This window comes from Petaurus breviceps, unplaced genomic scaffold, assembly GCF_028583685.1.
Source record: "Petaurus breviceps papuanus isolate PSGF00001 unplaced genomic scaffold, PetGlider_PUasm1.0 173, whole genome shotgun sequence".
NCBI lineage: Eukaryota > Metazoa > Chordata > Mammalia > Diprotodontia > Petauridae > Petaurus > Petaurus breviceps.
In genome coordinates, this window is record NW_027185759.1 from 16371805 (window position 1) to 16396302 (window position 24498).

At 42.0% G+C, this 24498-nt stretch overlaps 1 protein-coding gene across 1 annotated transcript in view; it reads left to right on the forward strand.

Moving 5' to 3' along the window:
* The window catches only part of KCNAB1 (potassium voltage-gated channel subfamily A regulatory beta subunit 1), a 360079-nt gene that overhangs the window by 185767 nt on the left and 149814 nt on the right, over positions 1-24498 (forward strand). Inside the window, exon 2 of the mRNA XM_069083440.1 lies at positions 19344-19387. Coding sequence (XP_068939541.1) covers positions 19344-19387 — 44 coding nt within the window. The remainder of the gene's footprint in view (positions 1-19343; positions 19388-24498) is intronic.

Consider the following 24498-nt stretch of genomic DNA (forward strand, 5'->3'; position numbering starts at 1 on the left):
TTTCCTCAGCCAGTAATTGGCAGAGCCAAGATTCAAAACTAGTTCCTCCAACTCCAAATCCAGTGCCCTTTGCACCCACTGTGCCATCTTTCAATTTTCTCTCTATGTCCTCAGTACCTAACCCAGTAATCACTAACTGCTTTACACTGTGGAGGGTGGGATGTGGGAGAGGCGGGAGGGAGGAGAGCCAAGGGAACCTGTCATTTAAGCCTCGTTCCCTCCTCCAGTGCAAAGAAGCAACCATTCTTCAACTGGCAGCCATGAGTCACCTAGGGACATTGAGAGATCGACTTCTACCCACCAAGTGTTGGTTCAATTGAACTGATTCTCCCAATTTAGGGAGATAACTTCCTGACCCTTTGTATACTTTCTGAGCCTTCCTTGTTCATAGCTCTTTCCTACAACAACTCAAGATGTTGTGAGCTAGCCTTCCCTGCTGTGGACACTTCGCCATTTGCAGGCTCTGGCTGTGAACAGCTAGAATGAACATTGCAGGAGGTGACCACTTTCCCTTTAGTTGTTTGGGTTGGATTTGTTTGGTCCTTTCCTTTTCTCTTCGTTTCTTTTCTTTTGTAGAACATCCTAGGGATCAGGACAAACTTCTCAGGTTCTCACTCAGCAAGTCCTCAATCTTGATGCTGGAACCTTCCTCCCTACCTTGAATCTTGCAGAGTTGTTCAACAAGTCAGTTCCAGAGCCACATATAGAACCAGAGTCTTAATTTCCAGACTCCCTATCTGACAATTAGCCCACGCTCTCTCCTCAGCTAAGGATGCGGTGTACAAAGGCACCAGCCACCAGAAGTAATCTGCTTTGTTTAGGAAACAGCAACAAACCCTTTCCCCAAAATGGGCCAAATTTAATTTGAAGCTCATTTCAGAACTTCTTCATCTCTATTTCTTTAAAAAAAAAAAAGAAGTCTGCAGGAAAGGCAAGCTTTCACCCAAGGCTTTTTAATTTTTTTTGAAAAGAAAAGCATTTGCAAAAAAAAGAAAAAGAAAAAAACAAAAGCATCTGCAAAGGTAAATTGCAGTTTACCTTTAAAAAAAACTGTTGTGGGTGGAACCTATTAAGGAAAAAAAATGTAGTAATCAAAGTGCCCAATAATCCCCAGAGGCTAATATTAAGCATTTCTGCTGCGAACTTTATATATCTATATATGGAAATAGTATGTTTGCACTTTAGTCTAAAGGATGTTTTTTCAGCTCACTAAAAGAAAATAAATTAGGTCTATTTCTGAAATTCCTACAAATACTGTTTCCAAATTTATATATCCTGCCCCACCAATATTTTTATGTGAACATCCTTCGAGCAGTTAGTATACTCCTGAGCATGGTAAGCATTGAAAACATTATGAAATGTATTTGCTGATTTATCTTCCACGGGCTGCTCCCTATGAGGTGAGGCATGAAGGACACTCCCCTGGACACTCTCCTCTTCTCTCTATGTGATTTCACTTCCTCTGTGTTTTTTGATGGTTTCATTGACTCCATAGACTTAACCATCATCTCTCTGCAGATGCTTACAAAATCCATCCCTATTTCCCCCTTGAGCTCTCATCTTACATCTCCAGCTGCAGGATGGACATCTCGAAATTGCCCATGAAAATGTCCAACTCATCAGGTCCAAAAAATGATCATGCATGTTCTTCTTCCTGCCCCAGAAAAAAAAAACCCATTCATTTCCCTAATTCTGTCTGTTTCTGTTTCAGGTTTTCTGTATTTCACCTCTTCCCTCCCCTGCCCTAGTATCCAATTGGGTGCCAGCTCTTGCCTCCATATTGCTTGTGTCTGTCCCCTTCCCTCCAATTTCACACCAATTACCCCAGTCCAGGTGATCCTTACTTCAGACCTGGACTATTTCACTGGCTTCCAAGTGCTCTCCCTGATTCCAATCTCCAGTCTACAACTCATCCTCTATAATCTGCCAAAAAAAACTTCCTAAAATACAGATCTCATGATATTATGCCGCTGCTCAAACTTTTCTGCAGTTCCCAGTTCCCTCTGTGATAACGTGTGAACTCTTTTGCTTGGCATTTCCAGCCCTTGACAATCTCAGCCTCAGTCTTACCTTTCCATGTTCTTTCATATTCCTCTTCTTCATGTACAGTATAGTCCAGTTCAACCAGCCTGCTACTGTTCCTCAAACTCAGAATTGCTTTTTCTGACCTTGACACCTTGGCAAGGGCTATCTCCTATATCTGGAAGGGACTCTCTCCTCAACCCTTTCCTCTTAGAATCCTTAGTTTCCATCAAGACTCAGCTTAGCTTAGATGCCTTCTTCTACAGAATCCCTCCCCTCAGTTAATGTATTCTCTTTCCTCAAATTAGCCCAGATTTATCTGTTTATATGGATCCCCAAGCTAGGTAGCCCAGTGGATAGAGCACTGGTTCTGGAGTCAGGAAGACTCATCTGGCCTCAGGCACTTATTAGCTATGTGACCTGTCCAAGTCACTTAACCTATTTACCTCAGTTTCTTCATCCATAAAATGATCTAGAGAAGGAAATGGCAAATTGTTCCAGTATATTTGTCAAGAAAACCTCAAGTGGGGTTACAAAGAGTCAAACTGACTGAAATGACTGAACAGCTACAATCCCCCAATTGAATACAACCTATTTGTTTCTCCAGTTCCTTGCCATAGTAGAGACATTGAATTGGAACTGTTCAGTTACACTCAATTGACTTATAGTTCCTTCACTTGTCACACCAGCAGAATTCCAGTGTACCTTTCCTGCCTTATACAGTATCTAGGACTCCATGAGGTTAGCTGCTTTAAGATGCATTTTATTCAACTGACTGTGAAAGGGACATTGGGATTTCCTTATCAGAACAAAAGTAATAGAAGCTCTCCTCTCCTTGGCTGCCTTTGACAATACCCAACGCAAAGCGCTGCTATAAAGGAAAACAAACTTCTTGTGATTTTCCTGGCCAGTGCTAGTACAGTACCATGGGGAGCCATATCTTCCAAGCCCAGCTAGTTAGCAGAGATGATCTGGCAATGAGCAAGGACTGAGACCTGTCTCTTTCATCCAGGCTACTGCTTCCTTAATTGTTTCCATGAGAGCCTTAAGTGAGGCCTCTCACCAAATAGCCAAGGACCTCCCAGTCTTGGCGCCCCCTTCCCTGACTTCTCTGTGTATGTACTGTGTGCGTGTTATTTCCCTCGGGATGTGCGTGTTCTGATTGCTTTTCATCTCTGTGTCTCTAGCAGAGTGCCTGGCACATAATCAGTGCTTAATTTAGGAAAAGCTGTTGGGCTGAAGGAAGGATGTGTCCTCATCCTCCTCCTCATTGTTGTTGTCGGTTTCCTGTGGTTCGTGGTCAGATCATTGGTAGACAGAGCTTCCAAGAAGTCTTGCTTTCTGCTGGCCTTCCCTTTACATATTGGCCACTCCTCCATCTTCTTTCCTGGATCTTCATCCACGTACTCCTGATAGGCTCTGTCCTGCATTCTCTTCTCTTTGCCCTCTATTCTCTCCCACTTGGGGGGCTTAATTACCATACCTAGGCCAAAGATTCCCAAATCTATCTATCCATCTTTGATACACCTGACACATAGCACAGTGCCTGCCGCACAATGGACACAATCATTTATTTGTAGTCTTGACTTGCATTAACAACTGCCTTTCAGGTGTCCTGAATTAGACATTCCATGTTGTTGTTCAGTCATTTCCATCTTACTTGACTCTTTGTAACTTCCTTCGGGGTTTTCTTGGCAAAGATACTGGAGTAGCTTGCCGTTTCCTTTCCCAGTTCATTTTACAGATGAGGAAACTGAGGCAAACAGGGTTGTGATTTGCCCAGGGTCACACAGCTAGTAAGAGTCAGTTTTGAACTCATGGAGATGAGTCTTCCTGATTCCAAGCCCAGTAATTTATCTACTGAGTCACCTAGCTGCCCTTTGGATGTCCCATAAGCATCTCAAACTAAACATGTCTAAACAGACCTCCTTATTTTTCCCCTGAACCTTCCCCTCCAACCAACCTTTCCCTCATTGTCCACGGTACCTCCATCTTTTTTACTCTAGTCATCAACTTTTCTATTCCTGCTCACCCCACATATCTAATCTATTGCTCAATCCTCTTTTTACTTTGGATATATTTCTCATGTAAATACCTTCCTCCCCATTTTCACAGTCATCACCTTAATTCAAGTCCTCATCATCTCTCATCTAGACCATTGCAATATCCCTCTCATAATCATCTCAATTCATTCTCCACTCAGTTGACAAAGCAATTTTTGAATTCATACAAATCTTTCCATGTCCCTTAGAAGCCGTCTACTTTGTCACTTCATCTACATTGATAGTATTCCATCACATTCCTGTGCCTCATTTGATTTGGTCATTATTCAACTGGTGAACATCTTCTTGGTGTCCAGTTACCACAGAAAAAAGAGCTGCTATAAACATTTTTGTACACGTAGGATTTTTTCCTCTTCTTTGATTTCTTTATAGGTCTAGCAGGGGTAGAGCTAGGTCAGATGTCACATGCTGTTTAGTAATATTTTGCATATCATTCCAAATTGCTCTCCAGAATGGATTATACCCATTTACAGGTTTATCATCAATGTGCCAACATTATTTTCATTTTTCTGTCATCTTTACCAATTCAATGAATGAATGAAAAAAATCACACATTTATTTGCAAGTTGTCTCTCTCATTAGAATGTAAGCTCCTTGAAGGCAAGGACTGCATTGTTGCCTTTTTGGGAAGTTGTTAAATTTTTTCCATCTCTTAGCACAGTACATGGCAGATAAGTATTTAATAAATGTTTGTTGACTGAATGAGTGAAAGTCTAAAGTTTTCCTGAATAGTTTGCCTAGGTACACAGACAGGGAAGGATGTGAGCAAACACCAAATCAGTGTCTACTTCAGAGAATTTTGGGAATATTCTTAAATATGTGAGTCACATTTTGTGGGAGCCACTTATGGAAATTCTGGTGGTGGAATTCGCCATGAAAAGAGTATTGGATATGGCATGGGAAGACCAGGATTTGAATCCTGTCTTTTCTGTTTACTGCCTACATGACCTTGTACACATCATCTTCATCTCTCTAGTCCTCAGTTAACTGTAAAATGAGAGGGTTTGTCTGCTCAATTTATCCCACAAGGATTTATTAAGTTTCTTCTTCTGTGTGCTATGCACTGTACTATATACATATAGTACATATGGACATACTCTGGACATATAGACAAAAATGAAATCATCCCTATCCTCAGAGAGCTTCCATTCTATTAGAGGAAACATATACCCATGTGATTAAATTTTATATATACTTGTATGTATGTATGTGTGTACGATCAAGTCATGGAGTTTGTGGTGCTGACTGAGGGGACTTGGTGGTTAGTGCTTAATCGAATTGCTAGATGAAGATAAATTCTATTCCCACTATAGTTTTATGGGCAAGAAGAAAAATGAGAACCACTAGCATCAGGTTTTCACAGTCCCTGTGGGAGAAAGTAACAGATGAAGCTGCTCTATTCCAGCTGTACAGCAGAAAGCCAGGAAAACATTGTGTCTTTTTTAGTCATTCTTCTTTGAAGTCACCATATCCAACTCCAGCAAAAATGGAGTCTCATCTTTAGGGCCTTCAACTATTGCCAGCCCTTTCCACACAGCTTTGTTTTTCCCTAAATGACCTCTTTCTATTTAGTCCTTTCCCCCTGACCATCTCATAAAAACATCCATTCCTCCAGTGTGGTCGAGATGGCAACCATTGGGGAAAGTCAATTATAAATAAACAAATTCCCACTAAAGTCAGAATGACTGAAATCAATCTGCTGAGGGGTGTTTGTATATCAAAAGGAAGACTTCATTAATCCAAATTTCACCAAGTAAAATTAAGAATTGCTGGTAGTAGACAAGTGTGGGTTGTGGGGTATTTTTGGAGTGGGGTAGGATGGAAGATCCCTTCTCTCTTAAAACACACCCCATACACAACTCCCTAGACTACTATGTATACCTATAATCCAATCCAATATGGGTAATGGATAGCATTCCTTTGATCAAGAAATCAGTGCAGGATTTGTTTAATATCCACTATGCACAAAATATAATGCTAATATCTATGGGAAGAACCACTGTGTTTCACAAATTTTTTCAGGAAGAGTCCATCATCAGAGTTTTGGTCCTTTGGCTAAAGCCTTGTAACCCCAAGAAATGCTGCTCCTCCTGAGAGGAATAGCACTTGGCTCTGTTAGTTATTTATCCTGCAGAGTAAAGAAGTTCATCATAGCTCAGGTTGTGAGGATGGAGAAGTGGAGAGTATGAGGATCCTGAGTGCCCCTCCCACGAAGGTGGCAAGACTTTCATGAGAGAGAGAAGGGGCCATGGAGAAGGGGTTTGGAGTCAGATGTGGAATTAAGCTACTTTACAGGTGCGCCTTGCTCTAGCATTAACTCTGCCTGTATAGATTCTGTTTAGCTGCTGCAATGTTAAAGTGATTTGAAGGTCTTCCCTATCCACTAACAGGCACATACAGCCCTAACCCTGAACTGATCAGACTCTGGGCTGCAGGGAACTTCCAATTAACTGCTGAGGCACCAGGATTTTCAAGCTCCTCAGCACTCAGCCGCTCAGGGGCCAAGTCTTTGTTCTATATTCTGGGAGGTTCCCTCATGAGAAGGCTCTTCTGCTTTCCTGGTCAAGTCTCTGAGTATGTACAGAGCCACCACCCCTCCCCCGACTGCTTAGATAGCTGTGCTCCCTCGATCTGGTGATGTATGTAAAGTGTATAGCAATATTGCCATATCCAGATCAGCTGGAGCCCTGTCTGTTGGTCTTTGTGCTAATTTCTCTGCTTTTATTTTCTATACTCACTTCTTTCTCTGTATTTGAAGTAGGAACATTAGCCCCTTTTAAGCTGTCTTTCCTTTATAAAGCAGACCAAAGAACCTGTGCTAGCAGGCCATCCTGGGTGGGCTAGGGTGTTTGCTAGCACAGTGACTTAGAGTCTGGTACAAAATAACACCAAGACCATGGATCTGATCCCCAAATGGACTGGTTTGGGGGTTGGTTTTAAGAGACAGTATTATACTGGAAAGAATACTCTTACTTGGAGTTTGAATTTTCCATAGATATTTATGAGCTCTATGACCATGGGCAAGCTACCTAAATTACCAGAGTCTCAGCATTACCCTCAGTAAAATGGTGGCGATGCCTATCGACCTGCCTTAAGAATGAGATTCAAGAAGGAATGTATGTGTATATTTCTTCTTGAGTGTATATATATATATATATATATATGTATGTATGTATATACCTACACACATACATATACACACATATAATCTTCAAAGTAATATAAAATAGGTTTTTAAGACTTGAGCAAGTTCATAAGGGAAGTTGTAGAATCTTTACAGTATATGATCGATGGATATGTAAATATACATATATTGCATCTCTATGTATCACACATTTATCATACATATTTAAAATCAGTTTTATAGATCTTCTGTACTAATTTTAGGCCTGTTTCTGTAGTGTGGTATAGTAGAAAGAAGAGGCAGAAATCAAGACTTCAAATCCCCCCTCCCCCAACATTTACTACCGATGTGCCCTAGGGCAAGTTACTGACCTCTCTAGGCAAAACTTTTCTCATCTTTGAGAGGAGGGAATGGATGAGATATATTTGGAGGACTCTTCCAAGTCTGAATAGAGCTAGGATGCTATGATGCTGACTGGTTAAATGAAGATGGAGCCCAGTGGTCCTCCATATTCTATATTATTTTCTTGATGGATGGGATCAGAATGTAAGCTACTACTCCGGCTTCCTTTCCTTCCTCTCTAAATTATCCTAGTGTCTTTGACATTTCCTCCTGTCTCCCTTCTTGGATTTGATTTAATCTTTCTGGCAACTGCCTCCAGGACCTTCCATAACCTCTCCCCATGTCACTAAAGTGACCTCACTTGGATTCAGGCTATGCTGACCCCATCATTCGCCAGAGTTTCTGAACTCCCAGCTCTCTGGACTCCCACAACTGTCAAAGAACATGATGTCATTGGTTCTAGTGAATCTCAAATGTAGGTTGTAAATTTCTTCCTGCCTTGTTTTCTCCTCATGCTGTTTCTGTCTCAGAGCTGACAGAATAAGGCACAGAGATGAGTGACAGCTCGCCAACTCTCTCCCCAGTCTTCCAATCAATCAGAGGAAAGGCTGCAGAAAGCACAAGACCAGGGAGAGGGGTAGGCAGCAAACTCCAGGGCTGGAGGAGGAGGGAGGAGGTTTCTCTTCCTATCTACAAATGACTAAGCCTCAGCAAGGCATGCATGCCTTAATTCTCCCCACCCTTACAACCTTGATCATTTCTACTGAGGAGTCTCTGATAACTTCAGTTTACAGAGTGTTCCAGGCTGACTTGGTCATTAAGGAGCCCAGTTCAGACATGGTCTGCAGTTTATAAGGTTGACAATATGGGCGACTTCATGTGCTCCTTAGCTGAGACAGGAACAAATCATAGACAACATATGGCTCCACACCATTTTACATTATGAAAGCTCAAAATGCCGACCTATTAATGGTACAGAGACTCCATCTACAGATGCCAATCAAATAGATGATTCAAGTATTCAGCTAGATGTTTGGCAAACACAATGCCTTTTTAATTGACATGGCCTTTGTGCTGATGGAGAGAACATGTCAGTGCTTCGAGGGTCTGATTTTGTGGACAGGTACACTACCAGTACCTTCCCTCTGAGCCTTCCTCCCATTTGCCCATAAACATCTTCTACATACATAGTTTGCACATAGTCTCCCCAGTTAGACCAGGAGCTTATTAAGGATAGAGAATGGGTTTTTTGTGTCCCCAATACTTATCAGTGTCTGGCATGAGTAAGAACCTAATAAATGCTTGCTGACTGACTGACTGATTGGAAGCTTCTGTAGACAGGGAAGACAGTCCTTCAATGCCTCTGTCTAATGGTCTCCAAAGTGAAGGCAGAGGTATGATCCCAAGGGGTATGTGTCAGCCAGTCAGAGTATGAATATTCGGTACCTTCCATCCTCCCACAAAGAGCCAAGCACAGGACTTGTGTCTGAAACACCCACACCCATCCATCACCTATTACCACCCAATACTCATCTACTCCACCACCTCTTTTGGGTGTGCAAGCTCCCAACCTTCCACTTTCTGAATCAGGCATCAATTTCTGAAGGCACAGATAAGCAAATGCCAACCATGGCCCCAGTGCTGGTGTCATTAGGAAAATCACCCTGCCCCGATACCTGTATCGTTGTTGCTGTCTCTAGTCAGTCATTCAGCTGTATCTGACTCTATGTATGGACTTTGCCCATGGGATTTCCTTGGCAAGACACTGGGATGGTTTGCCATTTCCTTTGCCAGTGTAGCCTCATTTTACAGAAGAGGAACTGAAGCAAATAAAGGTAAGTGACTTGCCCAGGGTCATACAGCTAGTAAATGTCTGAGTCCAGATTTGAACTCAGATCTTTCTGACTCCAGGTCCAGTGCTCTGTCTATTGCACTGCCTAGCTGCCCCTGATATACCTACCATAAAGATTTTTTTTTGGATAAGGGACATATTTTTAAAAGCTTGAATACCGCTGCCTTAGAGGATCCTTATGAGTTGAATGAGTGTCCATCACCTGTTGGCTAGCTATTTCCGGAGGATTCTCTCCAAATTTAGCTAGGTTGCTCCTTTGCTAGGCTTCCATCCACAGCCTCTCCCCATTGAGTAGGACCTGCCAGAGCTTAAGCTCAATCGGCATGCTCTTTTAGAATATGAGGGTTATATCATGCTGTAGTGGGGCCTCAGAGAAGGGCAGTACTAAACAATGGAGGGATTAAGGCCAGAAGAGTGGTAGCAGGACTATCTGATGTCCTGCCCAAAGGGGCTGCCACCTTAAGGAACCAATTCTCTGTGGAGCCACGCTCAGTGTAGTGCCATCATCTGAAATTTGGGTGGTAATTCATGAAGCCAATCACATTTAATAAAATGCCACTGGTAGCATTAACCATCTGAAATTAATTGCTTTAATTTTCTCAGGTGGATTAATTCGTAAAGGTATAGAGTTATTTCACAGGGCTTCATCATGGCCATGTGGTACCTCAGTGGTGATTAGCTGAAAATCCAGAAGCCAATTTTTTGAGTTATTTGATTTAGTGGTTTTTCATGTGAGCCCAGGGAGACAGAGCTTTTATTCTATTTGCAACTGAATATTAAGTGAGTTTTGATCTTAAAAATACACACTTCTGATGTGTATTTTCATAATTATACAAGTTTAAGGACTTTGGTACCCTTGATATGTCTGTATTAAGTATTATTTCCTTTGTACTATAAAAGTGTAAGGCTGATAAATTTCTACCAGCCTCTTTCCTAGAAGACAGTAGATATAAATGGCTGGAACAAAAGTAAAACTTCCTAACTGGGCAACACAGAAAGACTTATCCTGTCTACCACAGTGAAAAATACTGATCTTAGGGGAAATAACATGGTAGGGGGCAGTGAATGCCATAAAATAATGTTATAAATGAGTTGTGTCACTGGGCAGGAGGAGGTGAGGGCTGACCAGAGCAGAAGAGGAGGTGCCCAAGGCTGGGAGCAAACAGGTGAAGGCAGAAGGCACTGGGTTCAGAGGGGCAGTTAGAGAGACGTGGCCAAGTTGAATGGAGTGGCTGCCATACCAGAGCTTTCTCACCTGTTTGGCATCTGGGCTCCTTTTAGCAGTCTGCTGAAGACTACAGACCCCTTCTCAGAAAAAAAAAATGTTTCTCATTGTATTAGATCAAATATATAGGATTGCAAAGGAAATCAATACTATTGAAATATATGTATCGAAAATACATTAAAAACCCCAAATGTTGGGGAACACCAGGTGAAGGACCCTTGCTCTAGGGAAATATAAGTTACTTGAGGGTAGGTATTGTCTAGGCTTTTACAGCCCTATTGCCTAATCCAGTGCCTGGCCCATAACAGGTGTGTGTAATATTACAGTCGATGTCGATTTATAAGAATTGACTTTCATTTATGGTAGGACACAGGAGAGTCAGAAAAGGATGGAAAGGCATGGATGGGTCACAAGCTGCCACATTGCAGGGAACCCACATACAAAGATTTCTAGAGATGCATCAACGTATTCAGACAGGGAGGGGGGGGGACCAGTCTCCAAGAAGAGAAGTACCTTCCCCAAGGTGATACAGCTAAGAGATAGCAAGCCTGTGACTCAGTCAGGTTCAGCGTTCTTCCCCTGGGGCCACAACTGCCTGAAATCAAGCTGCCAGCATGTGTATTCCTACAGGCCAGAAGAGCAGAGAGGAAAACAGCTGTATTGTAGATGGCAGTTGGTCCTGTGAGCATCCCTGCCCTCAGCCCTGGGTCACCCTCAGCTCGCTGCTGACTTGGCGCTCTGAGGACCAAGAGAAACTTCACCCACAGCCAACAAAATTAGAAAGATACGGAGCATGAAACTCCCACATCCAATACTTGCAGCTTTTTGTTTGGTCTTTGAAAACTGCACGGCTCATTACTAGGAAGACTAATAACGGCTCTCACTGCAAAGCTATTCTCAGTCAGGAGAACTTGACTTGCTCTCTGGGCAGCCAGGTTTCCAATGGGAGGCCTCTTGGATTGGGGGTGAAAAACTGAAAACCTTTCAAGCCTTCCATCTTGGGTGTGGCCAGGCAGATGTGCTCAGAGAAACAGCAATCACCATTCCTTTCTTTGCCTCTGGACTGCCCTACAAAGCTGAGCAAGGGGAAAATCAAGAAGTAAACAAAGCTTCTCTCTGACACTTCCACCTTCCTCCTTCACTCCTTCCCTCTCTCCCAGTGGATCACTAGATCATAGATTGCAAACCAGAAGGGACCATAAAACAATCAAGTCCAACCCCATCATTTTACAGATGAGGCAACTGAGTCACATAAAGTGACACACCAAGGTCACATAGTAAATGACCGAGGCAGGTTTGGACCCAAGGTATCCTCATTTCCAGTCCCCAACCAATTTTGAGGAAAGACCCTTGTGTGTCTACTTACTTCATATTGCCTCGGTTCATAGAAGTCTTCCTAGTTTCTAGGAAAATAATTCCTACAAAATAAATGAATCCCTTGACCTGGCAACTCCTTTAAACACTTTTTCAAATGAGGGGCTGCCACGGTGGATAGACAAATTAATATGAAGTCAGAGAGACCAGAGTTTAAGCACCACCTCTGACACATAGACTGGGTGACCCTGGAGAAGTCTTTCAATCTCTCCATGTCATAAACAGCTCTCTAGGATAATAATTTGCAGGGAATTGGTCAATTTAAAAATCATTTATTAAGCTCTGGCAAGGCACTGTCCTGGGCTCTGAAGGTGCAAAGCCAAAAGCAAAAACAAATCACTTCTTTCTCTTTTTCCTTTCTCCTTCCCCAAACCCACTCTCAGAAAATGTCTTGAAATTCATTCAAATGCAATATAAAAGTGAGTGTCAGCCCTCCCATAAACATCTTCAATTTCTTTGTCATCCAGACCTGTGATTTCAGTGGTGGAGGGGGCTACTGGTGAGAAAGGACCTTCCTCTGCCAATGGAGGTTGACAGATCTTCAGAAAGCCAACTTCTCAGAGAGTTGCTTGGGGACTTGCTCAGGGTCACATAGCCAGTATTGCATCAGGACTTTAACCCAGATCTTGATTCTTTTTTTCTATCCACTATCCAGGGCTTCTCAAACTCTTTAGTATTAGGACCCCTTTATGCCCTTAAAATTTTTTAGAATCTCAAAGAGCTTTCTTGTTTATATGGGTTATATCTAGCAGTGGGCTGGAGTCAGTTCAAATGGCTGAGCTGATTGTTAAATTTTCAGCGTGAGCATTCATGCCTCAGAAATCAGCAGCTACAAATTAGGATTTGATTTATTGTTTTGTTGATTGTCCAGACTTAAGAACATGGTGGAGAAAATGCCAATATGCAGATAATAGGTCATTTTCTTCTGGAGAGCTGATTTCTAAACCTTTACCGGTACACTCATGATTATATTGATTTCTATTTGCTACATTAGAAATTAAAATATCTCAGTATTGATATCAAATAGTTTTAACCATGTGGATCCCCTGAAAGGGGCTTGGGGAACCCCAGGCTCACACTTTCATCTGGTTGTACATGCCATCCTCTTGTCCTGGAATAAACTTTCTTCCATTTTAGCCTATTGAAATCCTTTCTTGTCTTCAAGGCACAGCATGGATCCCACATCTCCTTTCTAACCCAGCTATAAGTGAGTGAGGCCTCCCTCCTCAAATTCCTCATACCACTCCATTTGACTTCTATGCATGACTCGTATTCTGTCTTGTTCCATGGTTAGTTGTGGATGTGTCTTATTCCCCTACTTCATTGTAAGTTCCTTCTAGGCTGGGGCAGTGTTGTTTTCCATCCTTGTATCTCCAGTACCTAGGGTAGTTCCCTACATACAGTAGGTATTTAATAGATGCTTCTTGAAAAAAATAAAAGATTAATCAACTGCATCATATTTGCACAATAATTGTATACCCAAGGAAGGTGAATAAAAATAGAATTACAATTTGGAATCGACCATTTTGCTTCCCCATTGGAAAAGCAATACATGAATTTAGAACCTGTTCTATTTTCTTTCTCATCTTGTTCCTTAGAAATGCATACATTTTAATGAAGAAATGAAAATGAGCTGCTATTGTAGGTTTATATTATTTATGTGATTCTGTAAATCATTTATGTGCCTAGTGGTTTTCAAATGACTCATTACACACTATACTAACAGTGATGAATGGCACCCTGGTAAGGAAACTTTATCACCATTTGTCGTCACCTTCATGGTTGTCAAAACCCACATGTCTAACAGAGCCATCAAACCTAGCTAGCTGGCAAATGATTAAGAAGTTTAACGGAAAATGAAATGGATTCCTCTTTTGCAAAATGCAAATACCCAGAATTCAACTCAAAATTTTCTGGCATGATGAAATCAAAGGAGAGCAACATGGTATTATGAAAAAAGGACTAGTTTTGAAATCAGGAAAAATGTCTTCGAATCATATCTCTGGCTTACCACACGGGTGACCTTGGGGAAGTCACAATGTTCCTGGACTTCAGTTTCTTCGTTGGCAAAATTAGAAGTGGGAAAGAGGGGGAAAAGGTTGAGCTAGATCATCTCTGAGGTAATTTTCAGAGTTATGATCCAAGGACCAACTGAAACCATGTCTGTCATTCACTTCTTTAATTGGCATTTATTAAGCATATATGACATACAAAGCACTTTGTTAAGTATTCAGGAGGCAAAGATTAAGGGAAGGGAAGTAATCCCTGCCCTTAGGAGGCTTACATTGATAGACCAGAAAGACACCACCATAGTAGAATAAGACAGCCAAGTATGTTACCTACTGAGATAAAATTAAGTCAAATTGTAATTCTTCTGATTAGCTTAAACCCATTGTTGTTTAGTCATTTTTCAGTAGTGTTGATGATTCTTCCTTCACCCATTTGGGATTTTCTTGACAGATGTTGGAGTGGTTTGCCATTTCCTTTTCCAGCTACTTTTATAGATGAGGAAAACTGAGGCAACCTTGTTGAAGTGACTTGCCCAGGGTCACACAGCTAGTACATGTCTGAGACTGAATTTGAACTCAGGAAGATGAGTTTTCCTGATTCCAAGCCCAGTGTTCTATCCTACCTGCCCAACTAGCTTGAAACTATAGCAAGAGTATATTACACATGCTTTAAATTTTCTCTTTAAAACAAAAAATCTTTTACTGTTCTTTTAAATTGTCAAATACCTTACTGATCCTCTTTCATCCTATCACTATCACTCCCCAATAACTCTGTCTCCGGGGACCTCCCAATATACCCAGTGAGTAGAACCCTGCCTCACCACAGAGTACCGTTGAGAAAGCCAAATCAGCATTCTGGCCATGTTGGACAGCACCCTTTCAAGGCCTTTAGTTTGACCCCCACATTTGGCAATTGCTTAGAACTGAAAGCCAAACAGACAGTAAGGGAACCTGAACCCAACCATGGCCGGCTGGTCCTCTGCGCCAAGCTGTAGGCTTCAACAACTCATTCAAACCTTAACCACCACTCTTTTCATCAGAGTTCTGACATTGGGCAGTGCTGCTTTCTTTACGTTATTGTGGTTACTCTAAGAATTTCTCCTCTGGTTCTGCTCATTTCTCTCTGTATCAGTTCAGATGAGCCTTCCTAAGTTTCTCGGAATTCCTCATTCTAAAACCTGCCTTTTCAGTGTTAACCTTTCCTCTGTGAACTTTCTCTCTTACTACCATGTGATTCTTTAGAGGGAGGAAGTCTAGTTTTGGGTTCACTTTTATATGGAGGTAGCTCTCCACCCTGAAAGCTGTTCTCCATGGTTGATATTTCTGAGCCATGTGGGTAATCTACACAGCCAGAAGCAGCCAATTTAAATCCTAATAGGGCAGGCTGAACTCTCTACTTTAAACATCTGTGATTTCTGCAGGAATATCTGTAAACAGCAGTTATATTGGCTCCTGTGGCTAACTGATTACAGTCACTACATTAGCGGTGTTTTTACATCCAGAAATGCCTTTGAAATTTCAGTGTGTGTGTGTGTGTGTGTGTGTGTGTATGTGAGTGTGCATCAACCTAACCAAGGGTCCTGAATCATCACAGCTCGAGCACTGGAAAAGGCAGAGGTTAGGCAGCCCTTCACTCCACAAGAAGCTCAGCTTTGTAAGCCATAGTTCAAACCCAGGAGGCCATAGTTTATTTTTAACCTTGGCCTTAGAAGGAAGGATTTCTAGAAATTCACCAACAAGACAAATTTTACTTGCACCCCATCATAACACCTGTCATTCTGGGATGAGCCTTGGCACAGCCTGACTTCAGCTGGGGTAGGGGGAGCAGGAATTTCTTCTAGTTTGCAACTGAATGACAAGAATAGAAGCTAACCATGAACCCTGGGCCCACTGCCTTCAGGTACAGGGTACCCAGGAATGGGCTAAATGGTGCCAGGCATTTCTCCCCTTTCAGATGGAAAAGGACTCTGTAGAACTGGTGGCTTTGTGATATAGTGCTGATGTGTGTTTTAATGAGTCTTTTATGTTTGAAACATTTCTTTTGCAACAGAGGTAAAGACCTCTTTGAGGCCTTCGAATAGGTATCCTACACATGGTATCTACTGTGTATTTGGAACACTTTTTCCTAAGGGACTCTGTTAATCACCTGTAAGGAAGTTCCTAGCTAAAAGCCTTACTTAAACTTTTATTTAAGAAACTCCTGGAGGGGGCGGGGGCAATAAACCAAAGAATGAAAGAAAAACTGCAGGCATATCTCAGATATTGTGGGTTCAGTTCCAGACCACCACAATAAAGCAAATATCACAATAAAATGAGACACATTTTTTTTGTTTCTCAGTGGATATAAAAGTTATGTTCACATTATACTGTAATCTAATAAGTGGGCATAGTATTATGTCTAAAAAAACCCAAGCAATATATGTATTTTAATTTAAAATATTAGCCAATTGTAATCTTTTTGCTGGTGGAAAGTCTTGCCTCGATGTTGATGGCTGCTCACTGATCAGGGCAGTGGTTGCTGAAGGCAGGGGTGGTTGTGGTAATTTCTTAAAGTAAGGCAATAATGCAGTTTACTGCCTTGATGGATTCTTCCTTTCATTTGAACACTTAGAAGCCATTGTGGGGTTATTTATTGGTCTAATTTGAATGTTGTTGTGTTTCAGGGAATAGGGAGGCCAGAGGAGAGGGAGAGAGATTGGAACAGCCAATCAGAGAGTAGTCAAAACATGTACAATTGAAGTTCACTGTCTTATATGGGTGCCACTTGTGGTGCCTCAAAACAATTACTATAATAACATCAAAGATCACTGATCACAGATCACCATAACATATGTAATAATGATGAAAAAGTTTAAAATGTTGAGAGAATTACCAAGATGTGACACAGAAACCCAATGCAAGTACAAATTGTTGGGAAAATGTTGACTCTGTACCAATTCAGATGAGCCTTCCTAAGTTTCTCTGAATTCCTCCTTCTAAAACCTGCCTTTTCAGTGTTAACCTTTCCTCTTACCTGATAACTTCGCTAATGTGTTGCCACAAACCTTCAATTTGTGAAAAATGCAGTATCTACAACACACAATAAGGTGTGCCTGTCAGGCTCCCCTAAGGCTGAACCTAATCCATTTGAACACAGATGGAGAATCCTTCCACCACTATCTCCAGATATTTAAATGTATGTATTAGATATCTAGATTTGTATGTATATAACATTTCAAATCTTAAAGCTCTCAATAAATATTGGCTACTGTAAGTTTTATTAATGGAATTGGGATTTCTAGTCTTGCTCTCTGTAGATCTGGTGAATTTCTCCCATAAGCACTATGTGTACAATATTGTATGGTCTGAGACCCCCCGGCTACACCCAGTACGAGGGTAAACCTGAGATTCTGGCCGTTGCAGTAACTACCAAGTTGTAAATATAATGCTTCGGAGAAACTAGCCAGCCTGCCTCTCAGGTCTGTCATGTTCTGTAACTCCAGGTGTGTTTTAGGGACCTTGAGCATCATCCACACTTTTGGCCAGCTGAGTCTCTGCCTACAGGAAACACAGTAGTGGGAACTTTGACTTTATAGAATCCATGTAGCCAGCCTGCATGGATAACTCTGGTGGGAAAAAAATCTCTTCTGCCTTGAGTCCCATGTGACATCCACCTTGAAAAGTAGGCTTATTGAAAAAAAAAAGTAGGCTTATATCATAGAAAGATCACTGGATTTGGCATCCGAGGACCTAAGTTTACATTTCACAACCAATAGTTCCTACACTCATTTCACTTCTGGTCTCACATTCCTCCTGTATAGATCAAGGGGGTTCAACTATACATCAGATTTAGAGTGGGAAGGGAACTCTGGGACCAGGTGTTCCTGGTCCCTCTCATTTGAACAGCTGAGGAAACTGAGGCCCAGGAAAGGGCACAGGGGGGATTTGAAGTCAGGTTCCCTGACTCCAAAGGTAGTGATTCTTCTACTTTAGCACAAGATTTCTTCTGTATCTCCTTTTTTTTTTTTAATTTGTAAGCACCCCTCTGGTCGTTTCCACCCAGTCTCTCTGGGTCAATAGGTTTGGAGCATACAATGGAAATTCTCCCTGCTCAGGCACTCCCAGGTGTGTAAGCTGCTGCTGACACAGCTATTTCTTACACAAACTCTTTTTAAAGGGGCATCACCTTAATTTTTTTTAACCTAAGAGAACATAGTGTATACATTTTCAGAGTAGTTTATCCATAGCTGTTCAGCTACAGTGGAAAAGCTAGGGTCGGGGAATGGGTGATTGGCTTTGAAAAACTTTGTACTTTCAGATACATTTCCTCATTTTGGGCTTCACCACAACTGTGAGATAGTGGAACAAATGCTATTTCCCCCATTTTAATAGATGAGAAAACTGAGTGTAATTGAGTGGGATTGTCGGGGCCATGGAAGCCAATTTTCTCATTTTGTAGATGAGCAGACTAAGACCCAGAGGTGGGAGGAAGTGATGAGGAGGGGAGTTTGGAAAGGAATCTCTTCTGATCCAAGGAAAATGTCAGCTTCTCCAGGGCGGGGTCTATCGGGATTTGGTTTTCGTGTCTCAGGAACCTAGCGGAACCTAGCGCACAGCAGAGCAGGCACTTCATAAAAGCTGTACATACTTGTCCCATCCTGACTGTTAAAGCAGAAGCTTCCCGAGGGCAAGTCTCTGGGAGGTCTTACCTTTGCTTACTTTACAATGCCTCAATATATAGACAACACTGAGTGACTACTTCCAGAATTAAATTTGCTTCTTTTTGTCAGTGCCCATTCCTTAATCTTCTCTTTTCTTTCTTGTTTGCTCCCTCCCCACCAAGTAGAATGTAACCTCTTTGAGGGCAAAAACTGCTTCATTTTTTGTCTTTGTATTACTACCTAGAACCATGCCTGGCACATAGTAGGTGTTTAATAAATACTTATTGATTGATTCTAAAAAGGAAACTCTAGACATCCTCCTCTAGGAGTATTTTTTGAAATGCAGGTTTTCCACAAAAAAACATAAACTTATTGAGTTTTGACATGAGGGAGAATCTCTGTGTGGGTTCACCATGAGATGGAAAAAGTCTTCTGATCTGTCAGTGAGACAGATTACTTTTCCTTTTGAAAGTGACTTTTCATGTCTTCAAGGGAGTTTGTGGAGGAGAGAGATGTCCTGAGAGCCTACATGCTTTCCCCCTCTAGCTCCCATCTCCGCAGCCATGCTGAGGAAGAATATTCATAATTAAAACATGATGATAATATTCATGGATCCCTGTTTTCTAGACAGAAAAAAATGTGTACAATTTTCACTTTGGTTTTATTAATATAATTTTCTTTTCTTATTCTAGGAATCTCGGAAAATCAGGACTCAGAGTTTCCTGCTTGGGCCTTGGTAAGTAAATTCACTGGGGATGGGGGTGTTGCCTCAGTCCAACTGAGACCTGTTAAAGGCCTTAGCAAAAAGGCCAAGCTCTCCCTTTGCATCCAGGGCCATCTTCAGGCATCCTGATGTATCTCTTGCCACTGGACCCAGTTGGTTCCAATGGAGAAAGTGAAGCCGGTGACTTTACATAACCCTGCCTCACTTAAATCCAAATCTCCCTGATATCATGGTCTTCTTCAAGAATGAGGGACAAATGACAACATTGGGAATGGGGAGGCTGCTCAGTCGTGTCTGACTCTCTGTGACCCCGTTTGGAGTTTCCTTCTAAAGACACTAGAGCATTTGCTGTTTCCTTCTCTAGCTCATTTTACAGATGAGGAAACTGAGGCAGACAGGGCTAAGTAATTTATCCAGGGTCACACAACTAGTAAGTGTCTGAAGCCAGAATTGAGCTCAGGAAAGTGAGTCTTCCTGATTCCATGCCCAATACTCTATCCACTGCACAGCCTAGCTGCCCCTTGAATGTAAAGTACACAAGAGTTGTTCATCTTAACCTCATCTCCCCATTATGTTATCCTTTCCACCTTTCTCAACTTTCTGTATCCTCTCTCTCCAAAGCCAAGAAGCCCCAAAATCTAATTGGTAAATTTATCCACGGTAAGGGATGAAGGATTAAAAGGGTTATTCCTCCTGTCAGATTTGAATTTTGAAAGAGGGCAATGCTTAATACTGAGGGCATAATGGTGGCCCTCTAATGATAGAATTTGGACTGCAGTCATAGCTTTGACCAGGAGGTCTTCAAATCCCCTAGGAGTGTCACTGTCCATGCTAAGGCCAGTCCAGGTGTCAGTAACACATCAGTCCTGTTCAAATTCAGAGAGACTTCTGGGGTCTGATATCTTTAGGAATGTTGTTGTGACCTGGACATAAGCAGCATAAAAAATCTCTTGCCTAGAGGAAATAAGTTCTACTGCCTTGCTTGGCTTTTCAGACACCAAATCAAGACTGTCAACCCCTCTAGAAGCTTCAGAAGTAGCTTCTAATTGGACAGTTGTTTTCACTTGTGATGCTGGGACAAGTCAGAGGTAGCCTGATATCTGTGTTACTTGTAGCCCTTCTCAAGAGTTAACCTAGGGGCAGCCAGGTGGCTCAGCGAGTAAGAGCACCGGCTCCAGTGTTGGGATGACCTGGATTAAATCCAGGCTCAGACACTCAGCACCACACCCAGAAATAACTGGCCGTGTAACCTTGAGCAAGTTACTTAACCCTGATTGCTTTAAAAAAAAAAAAGAGTTAACCTATCATTTTAAATGACTTTCCTTATTCTGAGCAGGTCTTAAACTGTCCTGCATATTAATTTGTCATCAATAAGTCCATGCAGATTTAGCTATTATCAAATATATATTCACTATTGAAAAACACTTGAAATATTTACCAACAATATAAAAGTACAAAATGGAAATCACTGTGTAAGTCTTGTAAATTGCTAGTCTCCATGGCAACAAATACAATGGGTTCTCTCAATGGAAAAATAATTTGTTCAAGAGAGCTGTAGAAGAATCAACCCCAAAATGCTAAGAAAACCAGTCACTTTCCCATAGTTGGCTGTGGGTATCAGAAATTCGCTCTCCAGTGAAATGTCATGTGTAAATTATGCCTACATTGAAGAGTCCAAGGCTGACATGTTCAAGGACTTTTCACTGCAAGTTAAACTCAAATTCTGGTGTGAGTTTTGAGGTGGTTAAAGTCTGGGGATGAGGAGGCTGGTAACATTGCAAATGGTGCCAGGAAGAAAACATCTCTGTCCATCCATTTGCATTGGCTTCATTCTGAGCAAAAAAGGCAAAGCTGGAGAGTTTTGAATAAGCTTCCTTCTTTAACTTGTCCTCTGTAAGCCAGAAGAGAAAAGAAGTTGCCAGGGGACAAATGGCCTTCCTTGGAGTTAGGAAGACCCAGGCTCAAGTCCTACATCTGATACATATGGGCTTTGATTTTGAACATGTCATTTAACCTCTCATTTCTCTAAGATTAAAAGGTGTCAATCTGTATTGGTTGAGGGAGTTTTCTCCATTGGAAGTTCCTAATACCAAAAGTCTAATTCCCTACCTCTCCCATAGCTCTTCAGGGAAACAGGATACAGTATACTGAGCCAACCAGTGTTGATCGAGTGCTGATGGTACTATACAATTTTTGCTCTACCTGCTTTTGAAAGGCTTCCTTTCAGGCCTTCAGCTTCTTGGGTTTCATAATAGCATAGAGAACCATAGAGATATTTCCCCTACACTCTCAAACAAACAAAAAAGGTCATTTTGCTGACATCAGGAGATGGAAGAACAGGTGTATAGGCACTACAAAAAATGAACTGTCAGATATTTATAAGTGATGGAGAATGCACAATAGACCGTATGCTGGGTCACCTGATTATTTCCTGCTGAGAGCTTATCAAATGTAGCATTAAATATGATTTTGTAGCACAAAATGTGGTTCTCTTGGGCAGCTAGCCAAAGATAGAGAGTGCTGTCTCTTGCCAAATGTTCACATAGCCGGGCAGAAAGTTGCTTCTTTGGACGTAGAAGCAAGAAATCAAAGGAGTAAAACCGAGTCAACTTAAGACCTTGTCTTACAAGAGCCCAAAGGCAGGATATTCCTATTTCTATTTGGAAATGGACAGAACCTAGGAAACCTAGGCTAACCCCTTTATTTTACTGATGGGGAAACTGAAGTTTAAAATGGAGAAAAAGATTTGTCCAAGGTCACAACAGTAGTAAGCAGAAGAGAGCCACGTTCCAAGGCAAGTCTCCAGGCACCATTTTTGCCACTCTGGTTATTGGTCCTTTTGAGGTGAGTATTCTTCCATTGCTCAGAATCCTTTGAATCATTCATTTCATACTTCATCCTCAAAGGGAAGAACTAATAAAATTAAATATTGAACACCTTTGAGGATTTATGTTGAGCCTCTAACATAACAGAGAAAGCAAACTAATCGATGTCAGCATAACACTGAGCCAACCTGTATTGACTCAATGCCTGTGGGACTTTCCAAGGCACTAGAGGGTCCAGGGAGTCAAGTGAACCCCAAATGCCTCAGGGCAACACCTTGGCAGATGATGCCTGATCCTTGGACCTATGGAGGTTAGAGCTAGTCCTGCTATTTCTGACACAGGAGGGCAGTGGGGGCAGGGAAGGGAGAAGAAGAGCATGTAAACCCATGGAACCTGACTTTGGAGTCAGAGCACCTGGATTTGAATCCCAGCTCAGTCATTTATATCTACCTGTGTGACCTTGGGCCACACATAGCCCCAGTATACTTGATCTATAATATGAGGCGGCTCCACTCACTGACCCCAAAGGTCCCTTCCAGCAATAAATCTTTAATCATCTGATCCTAAGAAGGCAAAATCTTGGCTCAGGAGCAGGGATGGGTGTCAGCTTTGCATGTGAAAGGACCCCAAAAAGGTGGCCTGGCTGCAGAAGGTTTGGGCACAAGGGACTAATGGAACTGGTCTCACAGTGCCATATCTAAATTCAATTCTATCAGTGCTTATTAATGGCATATTATGTGTAAGGCCCCGGAGATACAAAGGACCACACTGGAGCAATATCTGGCCTCCTGGAAGGAGGTAATAATATAGGCTGATGATAATAGGAATAATAGCAACAATAATAACAATAGCTAGCATTTCCATAATCCTTTAAGGTTTACAAAGGGCTTTCAGAGTATGATCTCATTTATCCAAAACAACTCTGGCAGTTAGGTGCTATTATTGTCTCCATTTCACAGATGAGCAAAATGAGGCAGAAAGAGGTCAAGTGACTTCTAGGGTCATACAGCCAGATTTGGATCTAGGTCTTCTAGGTATAGCATTCTACCTACTATACCACCAGACTTCCTGAATAGATAGTAAAGACAAAAATATGTAGATGTTATGGATGCAGATTTTGAGGAGAACTTTAAGAACTATGGAGTATCACGAAATTCCCTGTGTCTGGGATGACACCTGAGCTCTGCCCTCCAAAGAGCAGAGGTGATGAGGGTCAGCAAAGACGTGGAGCCATTATATGGACTGTTCCATGGAAGGCAGCATCAGGACGATTCTGGAGAAGGTATTGTATGTGCTGTTATGCCTTATCAGGAGCAGCAAGACCAGTTTGGCTGGAAGGGAGTGTGCGTAAGGGAAAGGCTGGGAAAACAGTTTGCGAAGATAAGGTGGAGCTAGATGGTAAAGGGCCTTAAGTGATGAAAAATAAAATGAAAAAAGAGATTCCTGTATTTGATCTTAGAGGAAGTCGTTGGAGTTGTTTGAGTAGAGGCATGATGTGGTCAGAGCTGGACTTTCAGAATGTTCATTTGGTAGCTGAGGAGACAGACCACAGAAGGAAGACGGATCGGAACACTGGTGTAATTGTCCATGAAAGAGGTGGCTAGTGTCTAAACTAGCCTGGTCACTGTGTGTGGGGAGAAAAGGGAGATTCCAAAGATGAAGGACATAGAATCAATGACACCTGGCCATCAGCAGAATGCTTGGAATGACTGAGAGGTAAGAGGAGAAGATTCAGAGTTTGCAGGGACTGTATAGATGGTGGTGCCCTTGGCATGAATAGAAGTTAGGAAACAGGGCTGCTTTCTGAGGAGGGGACAGATCGTGACTCTTGTGAACATTGGAGACGCCCCCATAACAGTTGGGTGGAGGTGCCTAGCAAGCTCCTCAGCCTCAGTTTCCCTGACCTTCTTCAGGGCTCAGCTGAAGTCCAGCCTGCTCCCAGAGGCCCTTGCTGGTCAGTGCCCTCAGTTGGCATCACCTTCCCCTCGAAGATGACTTTCCATCTGCTCTCTATTGATCTTAGATACTACTTCACATGTCATCACAGCTCCTTCCAGAAGAGACAATGTGTTTGCTTTCTTTGTGTTGATAGACACATAGCTTAGAACGATCTATGCCACATGGTAAGTGCTTTATGTTTATTGAGTAGACTTGACTTAGTGGTTCTTGAACCCTGAAGAAAGATGAGAGCTACAGATGTAGACCTGGGAATCATCTGTGTTGAAATGATAGTTAAACCCATGGGGCCTGATGAGAGAGAGAGAGAGAGAGAGAGAGAGAGAGAGAGAGAGAGAGAGA